The sequence below is a fragment of the Monodon monoceros genome, unplaced genomic scaffold (assembly GCF_005190385.1).
Source record: "Monodon monoceros isolate NGI ecotype Baffin Bay Population unplaced genomic scaffold, NGI_Narwhal_1 Super_Scaffold_1, whole genome shotgun sequence".
Lineage (NCBI taxonomy): Eukaryota > Metazoa > Chordata > Mammalia > Artiodactyla > Monodontidae > Monodon > Monodon monoceros.
In genome coordinates this window covers 37,849,585-37,872,134 of record NW_021703765.1, presented here as the reverse complement: position 1 = coordinate 37,872,134, position 22,550 = coordinate 37,849,585, and the positions used below count along the sequence as shown (strand labels likewise).

Here is a 22,550-nt window from a genome sequence, read left to right as displayed (position 1 = left end):
GGAATGAGTACAGAGTTATAAAGATTTACATTTAAGTGTTCTGGGCTGTAAGCATTGAAAAAATTAACGATCAGCAGATTTTAGACAACACCAAACTACATTTGAATCCCAGCTGTTGCACTGGCAGTTAGACTGCTTGCTTTGCCAGTGACCAAAAGAGGCAGCCTTTCATGTAAAGTGGCTTGAAATATATACATATATGTATCTCGCTTCTCTGGAGAGAACTGTTGGTCCATGACACTGTGCATTATAATGCTTTTGCTCTTCCCCTCACCCTAGTCACCACAGATGTCAGTTGTTGCTCACTGCATGTGACAGGTATTGAGTAAGTATGATTTTGAGGCAAGAATATGACAGTAGCATCCCTGTTCTCACTGTGCAGTCAGGAAGTGTTGGTTTGATGAAAGGAGGCCAATAGGCAAGAGATCAAAGTCCCCAGAGAGATGAACAGAAATAATACTTTACATTTATAAGTATTACTTGGTATTTTGGGGTGCTTTTCAGGTTGCTGTTTAGCCACCTTGTGAAGTGGGAAAGAACTATTGTATCTTTTTCATAAATAAACTCTCTGGCCTGCCCTGAATTGTTTAGGTAGAGACATCTCTACTGCCCACCATGGAACATGCTACATAAAACTGCCCTTGTAAGAAGCTGCTATGCTGCCCATCAGCCCAGCCCTTCAGAGCTTCTGCTCATTGGCTTTCACCTGTGCCAAGTGTGTGTTTCCTCCATCCACTCCCCTGAATGCACTTGGCTCATCTATCTCCTGAACAGCAGTGACACAGACCTTTGAGCCTCGGTGTCAGCGGCTCGGTGGGATGGCTCCTTACCTCTCTGAGGTCCCTCGGGCTGCTCCAGAGCTCCCCCAGATGAGTGCCATATGTGTCAGAAGTGTTTCTGGTCTAGCTATCCCAAAGGACAGTTCCTCCAGTCATTTTCTCATGATATTTGGGGGTGGGGGGGGGTGGATAGAAACTAAACATCAGGGAAGTCTGTAAAATTACTGTCAGAGCCAGGACTAGGGCTCAGATCTTGCGATACCCTTTTCTTTTCTGTTATACTTTCCATGAGTCTTGTTTTTGAACGGCTGGTGACTAGCATTTTTAGAATGGGATTCAGTTGGGACAGAGGGATAAGAATCATTCCAATTAAACTGCTCTAGAAAAGCTACTAGGAGAACTCACATAAATCCTTGGACCCTGGGAACTGAATGTGAGTGGTTAAAATGGACTGGGAATTACTGGTTTCTTAAACTCCTGTGGCAGTTAATGGATTAGCTTTTGCTTTAGTGTTTAATACAGCAATTGAATAGAAGGCAGTTAAGCCCCATGTGTTTGATGGATATAAGATAGTAGCTCACTGTTTTAATTTGAATTTTCCTCATTGTAATGAATCGAGCACCTTTTCACTTGTTTATTGGCTATTCAGATTTCCTTTCTGCAAAGTGCTTGTTTAGTCCTTTACCCATTTTTCTATTGGATTGTGTATATTGATTTGTAGGAGTTATTTGCATGTTCTTGTTACTATTTTTATATATTTTACAAGTATTCTTTCAAGTCTGATTTTAAAACTTATTCTTCATAGTAAAATTTCATATTCATATTGAATTAATCCATTGTTTCTTTTTTGGGTTCTGAATTTTTAAGTTAATCGTTTTTCTTTTTCTTTCTATAGGTTATGAACGTGATTTCTGATGAAACTGGATTGGAATAATTTTCATGATCTTTGTATATTTATATATATATATATTTTAAAATTTTGCATTTGACTTAAAGTGCCATGAGAAAATTTGCATATTGCAAGGTGGTCCTAGCCACCTCCTTGATTTGGGTACTCTTGGATATGTTCCTGCTGCTTTACTTCAGTGAATGCAACAAATGTGATGAAAAAAAAGAGAGAGGACTTCCTGCTGGGGATGGTGAGTGACATTTTATAATAGTGGACCTGTTTTGATATATATGTCACTTGTTTGTACTAACTAATTTGGAAACTATAAAATTTTAACATTTTTAGATTAATAATAATCCCTGGCTTCCTATATATGATGATCATATTTCCATCAGTTCTCCAGTAGGTTCTTCTAACAGTTAAAAGTATTGAAGTATCCTGTATAGAATTGCTAAATTCAATTTGTGTGTTCAATGTTAAATGTAGTTAATTTTCTGGAAGATATATTACCAAATACTGTAGGGAATCTCATAGCTGGAACTACCAAAATTGTACAGGAGATTAGTCTAGTGTCATAATGCTGAGTGCAGCGTTAAAATTGCATTATCAAGTATGAGAGAGCGCTCTCCAGCCTTCCCATCTCAGTCCTAAGGGAAGAAGTCATTTTAGGTAGGTGTGGTCTGGTGAGTTTGTTTTGTTAATGCTGTAGATAGCTCCAGTTAGCACTTTTAGGGAGAGCTTATGAAAAGATCAGGCTGTAAAATCTGGGCTGCAGTGAGAACACTGCAGTATCTGACATGGAAAAGGAAGGAAACACAAATATGAAGGACCTAGTTTGGAAGACTGACATTTTTGACAGAGGACACCTGAAAAATTCAGTTTTAGACTCTCTGTGTTTAAACCAAAAAAACAAATGCTGCCTTTTATTTTTTTTTTAAACAAAATGAAAATGACTTTGCATTGTGAATCAGTAATTCAGCTATTCTGCGCTCTGAACTCTCTGTGATTAGTTATAGAATATCTGGCTAAACAGTAATTCTATTTTTAGGAATTATTTGTGAATGATTACTGTTTTATTTGAATATGTAGCCACATTTAAATATCTTGCACTTTTATAATGAAAGCACCTGGTCCCTTAAAATTTACAATCTAAAATTATTTATTTGTATTGGTAGGTGTGCCTACTTACTGTAATTTTTACAGATGGGATTGTGTAACCAGTTCTCTTTATTTCATGGGAAATCTGCCTAAAATTAGGCTCAGTTGCTAACACTGGACTTTAGTAATACCTAGGCTAACCCCTGACTTTTTAATTTTCACCTTCCCCATAATTTTTTTGCCTATTAATTTGTTGACTTTCCTGGTTTCCTTTATGGCCCTGCTGTTTAGTAAGTTTGTCGGGTGACAAGAGCTATAACTCTGTCAACATTTAAATCAAATCAAAGGTATTGCCATTCACCAGTAAGAAACTAGCATAATTCTTGTCCCAAATGGAACAGATTAACTTTACCCTCACTCCACCTTAATTCGTTACCATTTATAGTGGGAGCTCATGGTGTTCTGTCTTAAATGCAAAGGCACGAAAAGTAAGAAAGACTGGGACCTCTGTAGTAGGTGAAGACACACTTAGTGAATGTTTTTTAAACTCTGATATGTGCTGGGCAGTGTGCTATGTGCTAGTGACATACACTTCAACAATACAAAAGAGTTCCTCCCTTTGGGGAATTCCAATCCAACAGGAGAGAAAGAATATGGTAAAATAGTGATATGATAGATAGCATACTAGAGATGTGCATGAGAGCAGGAGGAAGGAACACCGTGGGGCATCTGAGAAGGTGCAGCAAGGAAGTGTAATGCTCAAGCTGTAGTATCAGGGTGAACAGGTGTTTGTTAGGTTTGATGGGTGAGGGGAATACCTTCCAAGCAAAGGAGAGAAGCATGTGCAAGATAAGCAAGTGAGAGACAGAGTTGATGGATAGGAGAATGTGAGGAAAGAGCATGGGACGAAGCTGGGAGGTTAGCAGAGGCCACATCACAGGAGGCCTTTTATGACATGCTAAGGGTTTTGGACTAAATCCTGTAGGTGAGGCATGACATTGAAGGATTTTTTTGGCTGTGTCAGGTCTTAGTTGCAGCGCACGGGCTTCTCTCCAGTTGTGCTGCGCAGGCTCCAAGGCGCGTGGGCTCTGTAGTTTGTGGCATGCAGGCTCTCTAGTTGAGGCCCGCGAGCTCAGTAGTTGTGGCGTGCGGGTTTAGTTGCCTTGCAGCATGTGGGATCTTAGTTCCCTGACCAGGGATTGAACCCTTGTCGCCTGCATTGTAAGGCAGATTGTTTACCACTGGACCACCAGGGAAGTCCCACTGAAGGATTTTAAACAAGGAAATCAGTAACCTGATGGGATCCAGACTTTCAGAAGGAAGTTTGGTGGTCACATGGCTGATGTATTGGCTTGGTGTTTAAAAGCCGAAGTTCCTTCGGTTTTTAAATAAAAATAAAAGACACATTTTTCATTTTCACCAAGAGCTTTATTGAACAACATATTCACAGTTTTGTACCACTACCTTCTGCCATTTTTCAGGCAACTTCATAATTCCATCTTCCCCAAATTTTTTATCTTTTTGAGCAAAGAACTCTTTCAGGTGCCTTTTACAGTCTTCCAGGGGATTGAAATTTTTTCCATTAAGAGACTTTTGTAAAGACCGAAATAAATGGAAATCTGAAGGTGCAATTGGTGAATATGGCGGGTGAATCAGAACTTCCCAGCCAAGCTGTAAAAGTTTTTGCCTGGTCATCAGAGAAACATGTGGTTTTGCGTTAATCCTGATGGAAAATCATGCATTTTCTTTTGACTAATTCTGGACCCTTTTCGTCGAGTGCTGCTTTCAGTTGGTCTAATTGGGAGCAGTACTTGTTGGAATTAATCATTTGGTTTCTGGAAGGGGCTCATAATAGAGGACTCCCTTCCAATCCCAACATATACACAACATCATCTTCTTTGGATGAAGACCAGCCTTCGGTGTGATTGGTGGTGGTTCATTCACTTGCCCCACGATCTCTTCCACTCCACATTATTGTACAGTATCCACTTTTCATCGCCTGTCACAATTTGTTTTAAAAACGGAACGTTTCGTTACGTTTCAGCAGAGAATCTCATGCGGAAATACGGTCAGGAAGGTTTTTTTCCGCTTAATTTACATGGAACCCAAACATCAAAGCGATTTACATAACCAAGCTGGTGCAAATGATTTCAGCGCTTGATTTGGATATTTTGAGTATGTTGGCTGTCTCCCATGTGATATAACATTGATTGTTCTCAATTAATGTCTCGATTTGATCCTTATCAACTTCAACTGGTCTCCCCGACCTTGGAGCATCGTCCAGCAAAAAGTCTCCAGCACAAAACTTCGCAGACCACTTTTGACACGTTCGATCAGTCACAGCACCTTCTCCATACGCTGCACAAATATTTTTTTGTGTTTCAGTTACATTTTTACCTTTCTTGTAATAATAAAGCATAATATGCCAAAAATGTTGCTTCTTTTTTCTTCCGTCTTCAATGTTAAAATGGCTACACAAAAATTCACAGATTTTGATGTGTTTTTTTTTAATGCATGACATATGACAGCTGTCACAATACAGTCTAACGAAAATGTTTCAAATGGGGCTTCCCTGGTGGCGCAGTGGTTGAGAGTCCGCCTGCCGATGCAGGGGACACGGGTTCGTGCCCCGGTCTGGGAAGATCCCACGTGCCACGGAGCGGCTGGGCCTGTGAGCCATGGCCGCTGAGCCTGCGCGTCCGGAGCCTGTGCTCCACAACGGAAGAGGCCACAACAGTGAGAGGCCTGAGTACCAAAAAAAAAAAAAAAAAATGTTTCAAATGAAGTTAAAGACAAATAAGCACTACTAGAGCCATCGTATGGGAAAAACCAAACAAACTTTTTGGCCAACCCAATACTAGAAGGGAGTGAGACGGCAGAGAGTGGTTGTGAGGCCGTTGGGAAGGTTTGGAGAAGTTCTTGGGGCCTACACTAAAGTGACACCGGAGATGGAGAGGAAATAAAATATATGAGAAGTTTGTAAATAGTGGCATTTACATAGTATGGGGAGTCACTGAACGTAGGTAATAATGGAAAGTGAAAAGTCTAAGATGACTCTTAGGTCTTCCTCTTTGGATGAATTGATACGAGGTGGGTCCCCCAGAGGCGGAGTGGCTTTGGTGAGAAGGCAGAAGGATGAGTTGCGTTTGGAGCGTTTAACGTTGGGGTGTTGGGAGGGATGTTCTGCAGCAGAGGGTGGCTGGGGTAGAGCATGTGGGCGGCAGTGTGGGCTCCAGCAGTGTGTGGATGTTGGAAGAGACAGGCCAGTGTTGGAGAGGATCATGGAGGGTCAGCAAAGGGAAATAAGGCTTCTGGAAGTCAGAGTAGGGGGAGAAGCCAGAGAGAGTGGGGTCATGGAAATCCAGGAGTGATGTTTGTTCAGAGGTTTTACCTGAGATGAAGAAGTGGTTCTGATGTGTTTCCCAGCAGGGGGCTTCTTGTGACCCTAGCAAGTGCCATTTCAGGGCCAGTGGATTTGATATTACTGATGTGTAGCTTATCCTTTTAGGAAGCTTCCACACAAAGAGATAGTACAGTAGTTTAAAAGAAAGGAATGGAGCCAAAGTTGGTTTTCTATGAGTGTATGTATTTTTTATGTATGTTGAGGGAGAGGTTTAAAATATAAAGTAATGAAGTAATACTTGAAAGAGCCAATTCTCAGCAGATGAGACAGTGTGGTGTCAACCATAAGAAAAGGATTATCCTTGAAGAGGATTCTAAGGTTAATACAGTTTTGGAAAACCACTAGTAGCATGAGCATCAAGGAAAAGGAGTAGCTTTTATACAAAGTCCAGAAGTACAAAGTAAAGGAGAAATGGTGTGAAAGTAACAATGTGGAGCTATGAGAGAGCGTCGTTACCTCCTGGGAGACAGAGAATGAAAGTTGTTGAGGGTTGTGAGGTTAATGGGCTCTGGGGAAGAGCTGGATTTAAGTCTGGTAGATGGGGCCCCTGTTGAGACAAGACGACGTATTGATAGAAGCTTTATAATGGCCTGGGGGCATCAGGGTGTTGAGTGGGACAGACTGAGAAGGCCATGAGCAGTGGAAGGATGAGAGAAGCACTGAGCAGTAAGCCAAGAGGTGAGTTAATAGCTGAAGGGAGAGACTTGGAGAGGCCAGCGGTTCCAGATGGGGCCGTAGAGCATCCATTTTTTCAAACTGTGTTCCATGTAGCCTTAAGGCATTGAAGGGAAAGAGTGAGGAAATGATTTAGGGAAGGGGGACAATTGATGCTAAGCAAGAAAAGTTTGAAAAATCTGCTCTGATGTGAAGTTTCAGTGCAGTGGGCGCCGAGAGGTCTCAAGTAGCATCAGAGGCCTAAGGTTGTTAAGGCTCTCAGCATAAGGCTGCTGAGGAATTGTGGTGCCACTGAACAGATCTTTCACTAAAATTGTTGGGAGAGGGTTGATAGGTGATGGCATCAAGGATGTGGACCTTCTTAGTGGAATTAGCAAGTACAGTCAGTGACCTAGAGGAATGTAGGTCTCTTTTGATAGAACACGTAAGGTCTCCAGGATATTCGTTTTCTATGGCATTTGAAAAACCAAATCAAAACAAAAAAGCAAAAAAATAATGAGCAGATACAACACTCCAGAGCAATTGTCTCAGTGTTGTGAGGACCTCATTTCTGAACTTCTTTGAACTGCTTTACAGTGCCAATTTGGTGAAATTTACCAAATTCTGTCCTTTATACTATTGTGTGCAAAAAGGTGTCTTATTTTTAAGCAGAATGGATTTGTTATCCTTATGATAATGCTTATAAGATTATCGTTGATATATTTAGTTTTCTAGGATTTTTACATTTACTTGTTACTTGCCTGCGTCAGGTAACAACAGGCCAGTCTTTGGTGTTTCAGAGGGTTGGTTTTGTTTTGTTTTATTTTATTTTCCTGAGCATTCTCTCTCATAGTTTTATTCTTGTATTTTATACCCCAGACTATCTGAGAATAGCAAAATTCTTCTGTTGCTAGAGAATTAGATTCCCTTTGAAAAAACACGGTTAGTGTGGGTTATGTCTTGGGAATATTTTTGCAACTCTTCTGCTTTTTAGAATTAACTCATTCATTCAGTTTATGGATTTGGATGTTGCATAGACTATTCAATATTTTTACAGATGCAATTTCCAGTAGGAATTAATCCTTTCTGCCAGCACTGTACTTGATTTTCAGATTATTAAAATGTTGATTATTCAAGTTTTCATGTACTTCTGCTAGAATTATTTCAGTTGTCAAACAGTAGGAAAAGTTTGAGAACATATTTTATAGAAGAAACTTCTGATGATTAAAAACTTAAAAATATTGTTAGTAAAGGCTTTCAGAAACTCTTTATTACAGACTTTTAGTGTGCTTAGAGTTTTATTTGAACACGTTACAAATGAATTGAATATAAAATTGGAATGAGGGTTGAAACTGACAGGTGTTGAGGTAGCAGAGAGTTATCAATGAATTTTATATGCAATAATATTTTGATGTTAAAAAAATCAGGTAATTTGCTTTGTTTATAGAATACATATTATATACACTAAGAAAGCAAAAACATTTCAGTTATCATTGTAAGCCACATGCCAATTTCAGAGATGTTAAAATATGGGAAAAAATATTTTGGAATAAGTGAGATATAGTGCATAAAAATAGTAAAGATAGTTGTATAATAAGGTAAGAAAATTGTTTGGGAGAAATGATTTTAGCCTTTTATCTTCCCCATCTTCCCCAAATGGGTATCAGTAACTTTATACCTCCTTATTCCACTTCCATGAGAAAAATACAAACTAGAAATTTGTAAGATTTATTAAAACACATTCATAGGTATGTCATGTGGTTTGTATATGTGAATTTTATTTGGCGGCATTCAGAGTGAACCTGTAGTTTTTTCGAAAATTAAATTTTCTAAAACATGAAACTTCTGTACATTGTCATGTAAATGAAGTTTAACTAAAGTGTATAATAAAATGTTTGTTCTCACATGATACTTTGGAATAACACCTTAGTCACCCCCTTGTCAAAGTTGATTTGATTTTTAGAAATGATCTGCCTATAAAATTTTATGGCAATGAAAGTTTGTTTTTCAGTTCGGGAAATGATAATATCCAAACCCATTTCATTTGCTTTCAAACAAGTTTCACTGAACTCTTTTTTAATTTACATGAAAGAGTGGTAAGTAGAATACAAGGAAAGTTAATGCTTACTATCTTCTTTGTTAGTTGCTTTTTAGTACTGCAAGTGCATTAGTAGTAAAAATATTCACTAGCTAGTTGCATTTTATCCTGGCATCTTTGCCAAAGAAAATTAGTTTACTGGTTGGTGTAATTCTTCAGGATATTATAATTTCTAAATTAGAGTATTGTGGTGGATTCTGTAAGTCATGCAGTAGTCATATAACTTTTGATTAATGGCCATTTTAAATGCGGCTCTGAGATCTCATGTGTATCAGTAGGTTAAAGTATATAATTTGGGTATTATACCAGATATTTAGATTATTAGTAAGTACCAGGTGACCAAATTTGTAAAATATTGCAGCCAGGAGGATTTTATATGTTGTGCAGTTTTGCCCAGTTCTTTAAGACCTCAAGGCTAGAGTTTTACTTCACTGTGATGGGGCAGGATTTTAACTTTCTGGTCATACAGTCTCTTAGGCTGTAAGCAATCAAGTTTATACTTACTGGTTCTTACAGTAATAATTTCTTGAGTGCTCCTTCATGCTCCCCCAATCCTCATGGAAAATTTCCAAACATAAACAAAAGTAGAGAAAAATAGAAAATTGATCTCCCATATACCCATCATCTGGCTTCAACAGTTATCAACTCAAAGCTAGTCTTGTGGCATAGATACATGGATACCTCTTTCTTTTTGTCCTCCCCACCCCCATTTTTGGTTGTGTTGAAGAAGAAGAAATTGCTTTCTTTGTTTTCTCCAGTTTCCCACAGTCAGGATTTGCATCCCTTTAATGTTTTTTTTTTTTATCATTTCCTCTGTCCCCTGTATTTCCTGTGAATTGGTAAGTAAGTCCAGAGGCTTGATCAGATTCAGGATCTACCCCACCCTGCCCCCAGCAAAAATATGTTATAGATGGTGTTCTGTATAACTTAATATTCAATTAAAAAACTGAGTAGTGTGAAAATGTTTCCATTTTAACTTTTCTTTAAAGCATCTTCTTATGCTAAAATAGGGCACAGGTAACTGAAGGATATTTATAATCAGGGCCACTAGATGTCTCCCACCTACTCTTCAGGTTATCTGTGCCATGCAGATAAAATAACTGTTACCTCTAGAACTCTGCTGCTTCGTACTGACCCCTGAATGTCCCAACGCCCAAATCTGTTAATTACTCTTTATTTTCAGAGACAGGTAAGTAAGAATTGACTCTGAGAGTTTTATAATTTATGATTTTTAAAGTTTTAAAAGCTTATATAGGCATTATACTTCTGTACTTACAGTTTTTATTACACTTGGCATTGAAAATTTTTGTCACTGAGAATTTTTTAATTCTTATATTTAAAGAGCTTACTTGACAAAAATTAGCCAGGATTTGTTTTTAAAAATTGTATTATAGGGCTTCCCTGGTGGCACAGTGGTTGAGAGTCCGCCTGCCGATGCAGGGGACATGGGTTCGTGCCCCGGTCCGGGAAGATCCCACATGCCGCGGAGCGGCTGGGCCCGTGAGCCATGGCCGCTGAGCCTGCGCGTCCGGAGCCTGTGCTCCACAACGGGAGAGGCCCGCGTAAAGAAAAAAAAAAAAAAAAAATTGTATTATAAGAGTTTCCTATAATTTATTTCCTAATATTTTAACTTTCTTCCTGGAATCACAGTTCATTGTGAGAATGGGGAAAGTTATTACCCACCATTTTTTTCCTTGATAGTCCTCTAGAATAGATTTTATATTCTAGACAGAGTTTTTGAAGACAGTGAATAATATTCTGCAGCTCTGGTATTGGTAGGTTGCTTTGTACCCCATCTGAACAGTCATCCTGTAGGTCAGCTTTACCAACTAGAGCTGTTCTTGGGCAGATGAGGCTTGGCTGAAATGAGCTGGTATGTCTACTGCCTTGATGTCTTCATTTTTGTCCAGAGACTTTCGGGGATGCCTAAAAAACAAACTGTAGGAGAATAAAACTTTCAGCTTTAAAAATAAACAGGTAATGTACAAAACAGATATTTTCATCCCATTCTTATCCTCACCTCATTTTCTACCCATCCCTCTTAGATGGGAAGTTTAACAATTTTTTTTCGAATTTAATATATTCTAGAACATATTTTTCTTGGAACACTTTCCAGCATCTCAAAAGCATATAGCAAGGAACAAGATTTGGGAATTGCTGATCAGGAATATTATTCTTTTTACTAATATAGCCGGTCCTCCATATCCGTGGGTTATACAGAGGCCTGACCATACCACACCTTTTTATATAAGGGACTTGTGCATCTGTGGATTTTGGTATCTGCAGGGCAGGGTGAGGGGGGTGTCTTGGAACCAGTCCCCCATGGATACTGAGGGACAACTGTATATTACGAGATAACATTACTTCTGATTAGAATTATATTTCTTTTTTTCATTAATAAGGTTATTTACTAGATATATTTCAAATATGTAATCTACATATATGGAATACATAATTTTAACACATTCCACTTAGCATTTTTAAAAATGAAGCATTTTTCTAGCCCACAAAGGAAATGTTAATACCTTTCAAAAGGTAGGAAGTTTAAGCCACATGAGAGTAGAGAACATGTAATGTCTTGTCTGCACTGATCCTCAGTGCCTGGCACAGTGGCTGCTATGATGTAGGTGCTCATTAAATATTTATTGTTGGAAGGCTGTATTTTCTCACTTAAGTGCAATAAAATAAAAAAGTTTACAATGAATGTTTGAACAAATAAAAAGCTCAAAGCATAAAAGAAATTCAAAATAAAGAAATTCTCAAGAATTATATTTCTTGATGCTCCACCTTGCATAATGCTTATTATAATGTCTACTATTGTCAATTCTAGGATTTCATTTTGACTTATTTTGAATAACACTTTGACTCACATATTAATTTAGCATATGGTTATAAAATGCCTGTAAAACAATGCTAAACTCCACAGAAGGTACATGAATGAACAAAAAACTCCAGCTAAAAAAGAGATCATAATCTAGTTAGGGGAGGGTGTCATAGGCAGGTTTAGCGATCATAATAAGAGAGAACTATTGATTAGAGACATAGAGCCCTGGATGTATGTAGTAGTCAAGAGTAGTAAATGGTCACTCTAGAGAGATGCAGAAAAGCTGCAGGAGAGAAGCTGTTTTAGCTGGGCCTTGAAGGACAAGTGTGAGTTTGGTATTGCAGAGGTAGAGGTAGGAAGGAGATGACAAGGGAGGGGCCAGTGTGAGCAAAGGCATCAAGGCAAGAAGACATGAGGCACATGGAGGAAAGTAGTGGGTGCTGTTTGATTGGAGGATGAGGATCCCGGGGGTGGGAGGTGGAGACCCCAGCAAGTGGTGGGTTTGGGAAGTTAGATTAAATTTCCTATTAAAGAGATTGGCCTCTAGGAGACCATGAGAATAACACAATGAAGGCTGTGCTTTAGGAAGATAAATGTGGTAACGATATCCGAGATGGGAGTGCCAAGGCCATGAAGTGATTCAGGTGAGTGGTGCAAAGTGAGGAGGTCTTGAGTCAGGACGAGGCGTGGAAGCGGAGGACAAGGCGGCCCCTAGGCCGTGTCTCAGACTGGGAGAGGATGGGCTCAGAAATGGCTCTGGTTGTTGAGGACATAGTTTAAACTCAAATGTTATTAAACAGAAACATGAATCAATTGTTATACAATTAATGTTAGTTAAGTTTCCTCCTTATTCTTAGTTCTAGAGCCAGTACAAAAGCCTCATGAAGGTCCTGGAGAAATGGGGAAACCAGTCGTCATTCCTAAAGAGGATCAAGAAAAGATGAAAGAGATGTTTAAAATCAATCAGTTCAATTTAATGGCAAGTGAGATGATTGCACTCAACAGATCTTTACCAGATGTGAGGTTAGAAGGGTAAGTACCTAGTGTGGTCCTAATAGTATTTAATATGAATGAAAAGTATGTTATGAATTCCCAATAAGTTGCACTTTAGTGTTGACTCTTCTTAAAGTGGTTGTTACATCACTAAGTTACTACTTACCCCCCCCCACTTAAATAATTAAATGCTGATAAAATAATACCTCAAGTTCTAGTGATCATTGGGACTATATATTTTAGGCTTTGGAAGATAATTGTTTATCTTGATAGATTAGTAGGGATTTTAAACTTCATTATTTACAAAACATTTATATAGTTAATTTTTTAATTTGAATTTTATTTTTTTTATACAGCAGGTTCTTATTAGTTATCTGTTTTATACATATTAGTGATTACATGTCAGTCGCAATCTCCCAGTTCATCCCACCCACCCACCCCCGCCACTTTCCCCCCTTGGTGTATATAATTAATTTTTTACAAGATTCTTTTAAGTTGTGTGTAACTTAAAACGGTGAAGTATACAGTCATAAGCATACAGATTACTGAATTTTTACATATGTATGTACCTGTCTAACCATCATCCAAATCAACTTATAGAACATTTCCATCACCCCTGAAAGATCTCTTGTGTTTCTTTCCAGTCAATACTCCTACCCCCAGGGGTAGCCATTGTTTTGATCTCTAAACATAGATTAGCTTTGTCTTTCTTTGAACTGTTTATAAATGGACCCATACTGTTTATATTCTTTGGTGTCTCTGAGATCCATATTGTTGCACATATCAGAAACTTATTCTTGTCCATTGCAGTGTTGTGGTTTGTTATGTGAATATACCATAGTTTATTTACATGTTGATAGATATTTGTGTTGTTTCCACTTATTGACTATTGTGAATAAAGGCTATGGTGACATTTCTGTGCCCATTTTAGGAAGACTTAAGCTCTCATTTCTATTTGGTGTACGTATTGGGGAAAGAAATAGGGTATACACTTAAGTAGCTTTAGCACGTGCTGCCAAACATTTTTCCAAGATGGTTGTAGCAACTTACACTCCTACCAGCAATATAAGGCCCAGTTGTGCCATACAAAGAAGGTAATACAAGGTATCTGGACTAGAGGACAACAGGCCCAGTTAAAAGCAAGGGAACTGTACAGAGAAAGGTAGATCAAGTGAACATATACATTCTAGCTGTTGAGACCCCCTAGCCACCTTGCTTTCTGTGGCTCCCATTAATGCCCGCAGCCAGGCTTTATCCCTCCAGGCAGGAGATTGGAAGATCTTTATCAGCAGAATTGGACTAGCCCTAGAGAAAAGCAAAACAACTGCAAGCACTGACATCAGAGATTCTCCAACTTAATAGCATAGCCTGATCACTCCAGTGGAGTATACTCATGGTCACTAAGCCTCACTTAAATATTCAGAGCTTATATTCAGTTTTTTGGCCTTCCATTTTTAGTAATAGATGACCAAGGAATACTAGACATCACAGGAAACCCTCAAACATGTAAAGTATAATTCAAAACTTTAAGCAACTTGGAGGAAGCAAAGACTGACTATTCAGGGGGAAGAAAACTTAAAAAGAAATAATTAGTAATCCCAATGAAATAAGAAAACATATTACAACCATAAAACAAGAATAGGATACCATTCAAAAGATAGACTGAGAGGGCTTCCCTGGTGGCACAGTGGTTGAGAGTCCGCCTGCCGATGCAGGGGACACGGGTTCGTGCCCCGGTCCGGGAAGATCCCACATGCCGCCGAGCGCCTGGGCCCGTGAGCCATGGCCGCTGAGCCTGCGCGTCCGGAGCCTGTGCTCCGCAACCGGAGAGGCCACAGCAGTGAGAGGCCCGCGTACCGCAAAAAAAAAAAAAAAAAAAAAAGACTGAGAGAACCTAAAAGAGCTTTTGGGAATTAAAACAAAACTCAATAGCAGGTTGGGAGGAAATCTTCCATAAAAATAGATCAAAGAGATGGACAATAGTAAAAGCTTATGAAATTTAATTGACTATCAATGAGGACCAATATTTGATTAATAGGAGTCTCAAAGAGAACAACGAAAAAGGTGAGGAGAGGGATAGGCAGGTGGGAAGGAGAAAATTTATCCACCAGATTTTCCAGAACTGGACTGTACAGGTTTTGGATTGAAAGACCATTAAGTTTTCAGGACAATAGATGAAAACAGACTGCACCCCCAAGGCATTGTGACTTTCAGAACACTGGCAATCATTCCCTGAAAAAGACCTCTTATAAGTTTCTCTTGAGAAGAAAGCAGATCACAGTCAAAGGATTATTTATCAGAATATCTTCAAGCTTCTCAGCAGCAACTCTGGAAACAAAGGAGCAAAATTCTAAAGGAAAATAACTTCCAACCTAGAATTCTGTATGCATCCAAATTAACAATAAACTGCACAGGTTAAATAAGGACATTTTGGGAGTGCAAGGTCTCAAACCATTGAACTGCCACCACATATCTTTTCTTGGGAAGTTACTGGCTTGTGCTCCACCAAAAGAGGACTTAAATCAAGGAAAAGGTTGACACAGGATGTAGAAGACGGGAGATCTGATGTGCGAGAGATGGTGGGAATCTCTGGAAGATGGTGTAAGGACAGCCACGGGTGAGAGTTGGGCAGGCAGAGAGGCAGCCAGCCCAGGTGGGAGCAGCTCAGAAAATGCTCACCAGGAGAGACTTCAAGGAAATGTTGTTGAAGTCATACCTGATAAGGCTGAATGTCTTGGAGAGATTTAGACAATTGATGGAGAATTTGAGATTGAATTAGTAATAAGTACATAGAAAACCATCGCAAGAAAAAAATTAAACAATCATTAAATCCAGGGAAAATTTTTTAAAGTTGTTCAGAGAAGGCAAAGGTAATCATAGTTTATTACATGGCACAGCTATGAATAAGTCATAATAAGGTAACCATTGAATATTGTGCATGTAAAAATTAAACTGAGGGGATATAGAGTATTCATCCAGCAGATTGGTTAAGTGGACATCAGTCAAGAGAAGCTTCATTGTAAACTTAGGTTTTCACAAACTGTGTACTTTCCTGAGTAATTTAAGAATTATTGAAGAAAGCTAGACTCCTCAGGGGAGTCTCAGTTAAATTCAGTGATGTCTGCGTTAAAAAGAACCTTAACTATTATTGTTTATAGTAGAGTTGTTTTTGTGCTTTTAATAATTCCCCTAAATACATCACCACTCTCAACACATTTTATTGTTTATTTTTTAAAATCTTTTACATGGTTCTTGAAGATACTTTTACTAATGAGTAGCTTATAAGTATATTAGATATATTATAAACACTAGTTTTTGCACAGTGAACAACTTCATTATATAAAGGTCAGTGTTTAAATGGTGTGATACGTGTGCTTGTGCACCAAATTTTGGGCTTGATGAGGACTTCTCAGACTTGAAAAAATCCTGCTTTGTGCTGGATTGCTAGTCCAGCTGCTAATACGCAGTCCTTCTGGCCAACCATTGGGTCTCTGTGGGATAGGGCTGCTTCATGGGGTGGCACAAAGTCACTACTACCACTGAATAGCCATTTTTTGCCTTCTTGTTCCATTTCTGTGCTTTTATCCTTTTTTTAAAAAAGTTTTGAAAAACTTTTTATTATGGAAATTTTCAAATATATACAGAAATAGAGATAATAGTCTGAACCCTAATGTATTCATCACCTTGCTTCAACAGTTCCTAAAAGTTCTCTTTTATCCCCTTTAAGATGTCCTGCAACAATCTCCTTCTCCTGGTATTTACACTTCTGTGTGGTCTCTTCCTATGTTGTGCTAGGGTTGGTCTGTATGGCCAGCAGTACAAGTGATGGAGTGTCATTTTCAGGACTGGGTTATAAAATATACACTATGGTTTCCAACTTGGTCTTTTATTCTCACTTGGATCATTGACTCTGGGGTAAGCCAGCTGACATGACAGGAATGGCCCCGTGGAGAAGCCCACATGGTTTGTGGATTTTGGGGATCAACCAGGTGAGTGAGATTAGAAGCAGATTCCCCAACCTCAGGCAAAGACCTAACCATTTGCAAATATTACAATATTTGTCTCTGAAAGATAGGACTCATAGAACAAAGAAAAAGGAAAGGGAAAAATCATGATACCATTTTTCATACCTAAAAAAAGCCTTAACAGTGATTCCTTGATAACATGAAATATCCAGTTAAATTTCCCTAGTTATGTCATATATTTTCCTTTTTTAAGAGTGTTTGTATCGGGATGCAAATAAGGTGCACACATTGCAACTGGTAGGTATCTATCTCAAGTGTCTCTTAGTCTGTAGGTTCCTTTTTCTTTTTTCCCTTACAGTTTATTATTTGAATACGAGTTAGAGCATCTTATATCTTTCCTGAGTCTGCATTTTGCTGATTGCTGGTGCCATTGATTGTGTTCTTCTGTTTCCTCTCTTCCCTGTAGATTGGTAGGTTAAAGGCGTTTTGTACCAATATCCTTGAAGTCAAGTAAGTTGTGACCTATTAGACAGGCCTATTATATGTCCCATCAGTCTGTTTTCTATCATTGAAACTCCTATTAGCCAGGCATTGGACTGCTTGCATTGATTCTCTTAGTCCCTTTTATTTTTATCTTTTCTCATCTTTCTTTGCTACTTCCAGGGAGAAATGCTAGGCTACCTTTCAGCTATTCTTTTGAATTTTTTATTTGTTAAATTTTTAATTACTAAGTCCTTGCTGTTGTTTTCTGAATTAAAGATACAGACACAAAACCCTGCAACTTAACTTTTTTATTCACAGAAATATTTGTGAGATGTTTAGTATGTAACATTTTAATCTTTCTAGTTTTTAAAGTAATTTTAACTTTGGTTTACAAAATTATCAGTCCCATGAGGCAGGCTGCTGTTAAGTGCCTCAGAGAGATTGCTGTAGCTCAGGACAATTGAATCAGGTTTGAATCCAGGTCTTCTGACATTTAATTCCCTTGTTTCTCTGCCTAATTGCTAAAGGTTATTTTTTTCTCATTTTCTTAACTATTACTTTTAATGTTAGATGAAATTCTGGAAACAGATTAAAATCATGTATTTAGTAGAATTCTCCTTATTTTCTCATGTTAGATAAGCTTCTCTAGATGATTTGGATAAACTCTGGGAGTTGCTCTGCTTATAATTTTTAAGATTTAACGGTTTTATAATCTTTTAGGTGTTTTCAGTAACGTTGTTATAATTCTATAAATAGTAATTGGTAGTTTTAAGGCTAATATGTATTTTGTTTCCGTTAAATACAATTTTGAAAACAATATTCTAACATAAATTTTACTCTTTGTATCTGTATTTATCCTCTTATAGTATGATTTCTACCTGCTTCATGAAATGTAAATTTTTGTTACACAAGTTTAGTGAGTTCCCTGATTTTTTGTTTTATCTGTTGCCTCAAAGACACACGTGATAATTAGTAGTTTAAAAATATACCTTAAAATATTTATCTTGAAGTATTTTTTCTTTTGTGGTTTTTTTTTTGGCTGCTTCGGTTGCTGTGCGTGGGCTTTCTTTAGTTGTGGCTAGCGGGGGCTACTCTTCATCGTGGTGCGCGGCCTTCTCATTGCAGTGGCTTCTCTTGTTGTGGAGCATGGGCTCTAAGCACGCAGGCTCAGTAGTTGTGGCTGGCGGGCTCTAGAGCGCAGGCTCAGTAGTTGTGGTGCATGGGCTTAGTTGCTCTGCGGCATGTGGGATCTTCCCAGACCAGGGATCGAACCCGTGTCCCCTCCATTGGCAGGCGGATTCTTAACTACTGCGCCACCAGGGAAGCCCTCTTTTGCATTTTCCATCTTTCACTAGTGATCTCTCAGAAATTTTATTCTTTGGAAAACGTAGCTTTCTCTTTCCTTATTTTAGCTATTAATTTTTTTTGAATGAAATAGTCTAAACATTCAGAAAGCTATAGGAGATAACGAAGTTTTGTATCAAACACTAACTTTATTGAATTTTCACAAGTTGCCATATTCTCTTCATATTTTCTTTTTAAAATAAAGCTTTACAGCTACTGTTGAAACCATTTGTGTACCCCTCCCCAGTTGTATTCCATTACTCTCTAACCATAGGTCTGATTTTTTACATTTATCATTACTGTGCATGTTTATCTATCTACCTAAATAATATATAGTTTCGTATTTTTAACAACAAATTCTAGCATAGCATATGCACATATTCTTCTGCAACTTTAAAATTGTTCAAGCATTGATTTTGAAATTTGGCCATATCATTACATGTAGTTCTAGGTCATTCATTTTAACTGCTTTGTAGAAGTCCATTGTGGGAATATACACCATAATTTATCTATTTTGCTTTTGCTTAGATGTATATACTTTACAGTTACAGAATGTCTATAAATATCCTGTTTAAACAAGCATGTATTCTCTTGTACAGATGTAACAGTTTTCGGTGGAACGGTGCTTTCCAAATTGTAGGTCATGATCCCTTAGTCATTAATGGATCATGAGATCAATTTAGAAGACCTTAGGCCTGAAGTTTTTTTTTTTTATGGTATTTCATACACAATGTGAATACCTGTTAGCCTTTTAATTAGTGAAATAGAAGATATCAGAGTGTATCTCATGTAATAAAAGTTTTTTTCATTAATCATTGTTTCAGAATGTATGTTTTAGGGTGACTTAAAATGTATTTGTTACCATGTGTTATGGTCAGTTGCACAGAGATGCGAAATAATCGTGTTGAGAGGAATGCACTTTTTAATTTCATTTGATGTTTTTAAAAATTGCTCCCGCTGTGGTTTCACCAGTTTACATTTTCCAGCTGCAGTGGGTGAGAGATTACATTGCTCTGCATATTCATGCAGAGGATAGTAGTGGCATGAGTGAGATATACAGTGGCATGGAAGAGGCTGGCACAGGTGAAGTTTTCAAATTCTGATTGTATGTTTAAGAGGGAAGCTCTCAGAATGCTGACAGGTTGGATGTGGAGTAAAAGAAAAAAGGAAAAGTTAAGAATTTAGGCCTGATTAGCTATCTGAATTAAAGTGATACTTGCCAAGATGGAAAGGAGAGTAGAAATATGGGAATAGAAATCAAGAATTGTTAGCACATATTTATAAAATCCTGGAGTTCAGGGGAGGGGTTGAAGCTGGAGTAATTAAGGGATAAGAGAATTTAAAGTCACGGGACTGGTTGACAGCCACTGAAGTGGATGAGTTGAAAAAGGGGTTAGGGAGCTAATGTTCCAGCCTTCGAAGATTGAGAACAGGAGGAAGAGCTAGCAAGAGGCTGAGGAGAGGTGAGGTAATGTTTCAAGGGGGAAGTGGCCAGCTGTGTTAAATGCTGCTGAGAGGCTAAGCTGAGATCTCTAAACTGACCGACGGTTTCAGTTTGTGGAGAGGCTGTTGGGACAGGATTGTTTCTGTGGAGTGATAGGCAATGAAACCGTGGCTTAAAAGAATGGGGAGACTTTCCATTCTGTAATGGTGGCCTTGGTGATCTGGACCAACTCTCCAGATGAGAACATCTAGAGAGTTAGAAAAATCATCCTCTTGAAAACATCCAGAGGTTAGAAAGCACAGCTTAGAAGGTAGTGAAAAATTACAGAGCCAACATCTGGGAGAAGATGGAAACCCAGAGAAATGAGCATAGAATTTGGAGGCTACTTTTTATCTAGAGGCATCTGCTGAATCCAAAAGGTATATACTGAGAAACTAAATAGTGCTTTTGACAGGAAAGAAAAGATATTGGGAGCAAGAGGGACTTAATGAGGTGCTGGCCGTGTTCTATTTCTTCACCTGAGTCATGATTACATGAGCATTTGCTTGTGATATCTCATTCGCTCTAAATTTATGTTTTTTGCACTCTGTTATGCTTCCCATAAAATCAACTTGAAAAAAGAGTGGGAGAAACAAAGTGGGAGGGAAGCAGTGGAGACAGCAAGTATAGCAGTGCTTTTGAGGTGTAATTGTTGGAAAAAGAGAAATGGGGCAGTTAGTTGGGGAGATTGTGCAATCAAGGGAGACATTTTCTTTTTCTTCTGTAATATGGCATAGAGTACAATATGGTTGTATGTTGATAGAAATGATCCCATTGAGGGAAAGTTTGAGAGGGGAGTATTATAGCAAGAGCATTCAACTTGAGCAGGTGAGAAGGAATGTAGTTGGCTTCAGACAGGAACAGGGATAATGCAGACATTGTATAATGGGGAAAAGGCACAATGTTGATGATCACAGATGTCTACAGGATGGTCAGTGTGTTGATGGGAGTATGGAAATCCTCATCTGATGGCTTTTTCAGTGAAATTAGAAACAAGGTTAACACCTGTGAGTGAGGAGGGTAAGAAAGGTATTGGGAATCTCAGGAGGTGTGGAACAGTTTGCAGGGGTTAACTAGGACATGTGGTGGGAACACTGGATAGTGCTGGAGCCTCCTTGAGGTTTGTGTTTGTAAATTGAAAATGAGACCATTCAGCATGCTCGTATGTTTTCTTTAGCCATATTCAGCAGCCCTAGTGCAGATGCAGAATCAGCAGAAAGTTGGATTTAGCTATTGGGATATTGCCAAGCGAGTGAGATAGAATAGGGAGATACAAGGCAGTGATTATAATAAAGAGTCCTGGAAAACATGCAGAGGGTCACAGAAAGTAAAAGGGTGGAAGGGTCTGGATTTGAGATCCCAATGAAGAAAGCTAAGGATCTGGGATTATTGGAGTAACTGAGTGGGAACAAGCCAGGATGTCAGGGGGAGGGAGTGGGGATGGGAGGTGGAAGGAGCAATGGTGACCAGAGATTGGGATGCTTAAAATGGAGATTATCAGTAATGATGTGGTCTAAGGGTATAGCATGAAAGTAAGTGGATGAGATATGCTGGAGGAGAGCAGAGCAGAGCAAAGATTTGAGAGGCCAAGTGTTGATAAATCGACTGCATGGAAACTAAAATGACTGATAATGTGATGACAAGACTAGTGATGGAATTGGTAGGGAAGGTGACAGATGACTGTACCAAGAATGGGTTGGCAACTTCTGATAGCACCTTCTTTAAAGGACCTGAGGCTTCTTAGGGAAGAGGGAGAAACATAAGTCTTAAAATAGCGATGAGGAACAAGGGAGATACTTGCCCCCACTTCCAGACTCAGTGGTGCAAGGGATGTTGAAGAAAAGCTAGCCTTCTCTTGAAAGACCACTCAGAAGGCAGTATTCTTGGTGATATTTTAATTAGTGTAGAATATGAAGGGAATATTCAGAGAATAGATTGTGAATATTCGGGAACTTTGCTAATGACAGTAACCATGAATTCCAGAGAGCACAGTGGAAAGGTTTAGAGATTATGAGCTTTAGTTAGCCAAATCGCAATTAGAATTTGGGTAATTCACGATGACTTGGAAGGCTTGGGTTTTTTGTTATTTGTTCATAGCATTATCTTCAGTACCTAATGCTTTTAAAACATTTTCACTAGATCTATAATTATGTGTCTATTCTCATTTCTAATACTGTTTGTTTCTTTTCTCTTTTTTCCTTAGGCAGTCTTGCTAGTTGTTTGTAGTTTTTAAGTTTTTAAAGAGGAGTAGCTTTTCCTTTTGTTTATCCAGTTTTTAAAAACTTGTTTTCTATGTAATTATCTTTTCTTCTATTTTGTGTTTAATCTGTTTTCTCACTTGCTTAGTTAAATGCTTAACCTGTTAATTTAAAATGTTTTTGTTTTCTAATGAATTCACTAAAGACTCTAAATTTACATCTGTGAATCATGTCAGTGTACCCTGCTAGTTTTATATGTAGTACTTTCATCCTAATTCATTTACAAGTAGTTTGTAATTTCCATTTGATTTCTATTCAACCCAGGATGACTTAGAAGTA

General features: G+C 38.4%; 1 protein-coding gene across 1 annotated transcript in view; it reads left to right on the top strand.

The window, feature by feature from the left end:
• The first annotated feature begins 1,674 nt into the window (after positions 1–1,674).
• The window catches only part of GALNT1 (polypeptide N-acetylgalactosaminyltransferase 1), a 68,888-nt gene continuing 48,012 nt past the window's right edge, over positions 1,675–22,550 (top strand). The window contains exons 1-2 of the mRNA XM_029223215.1: positions 1,675–1,918; positions 12,603–12,777. Coding sequence (XP_029079048.1) covers positions 1,780–1,918; positions 12,603–12,777 — 314 coding nt within the window. The 5' untranslated portion in view covers positions 1,675–1,779. The remainder of the gene's footprint in view (positions 1,919–12,602; positions 12,778–22,550) is intronic.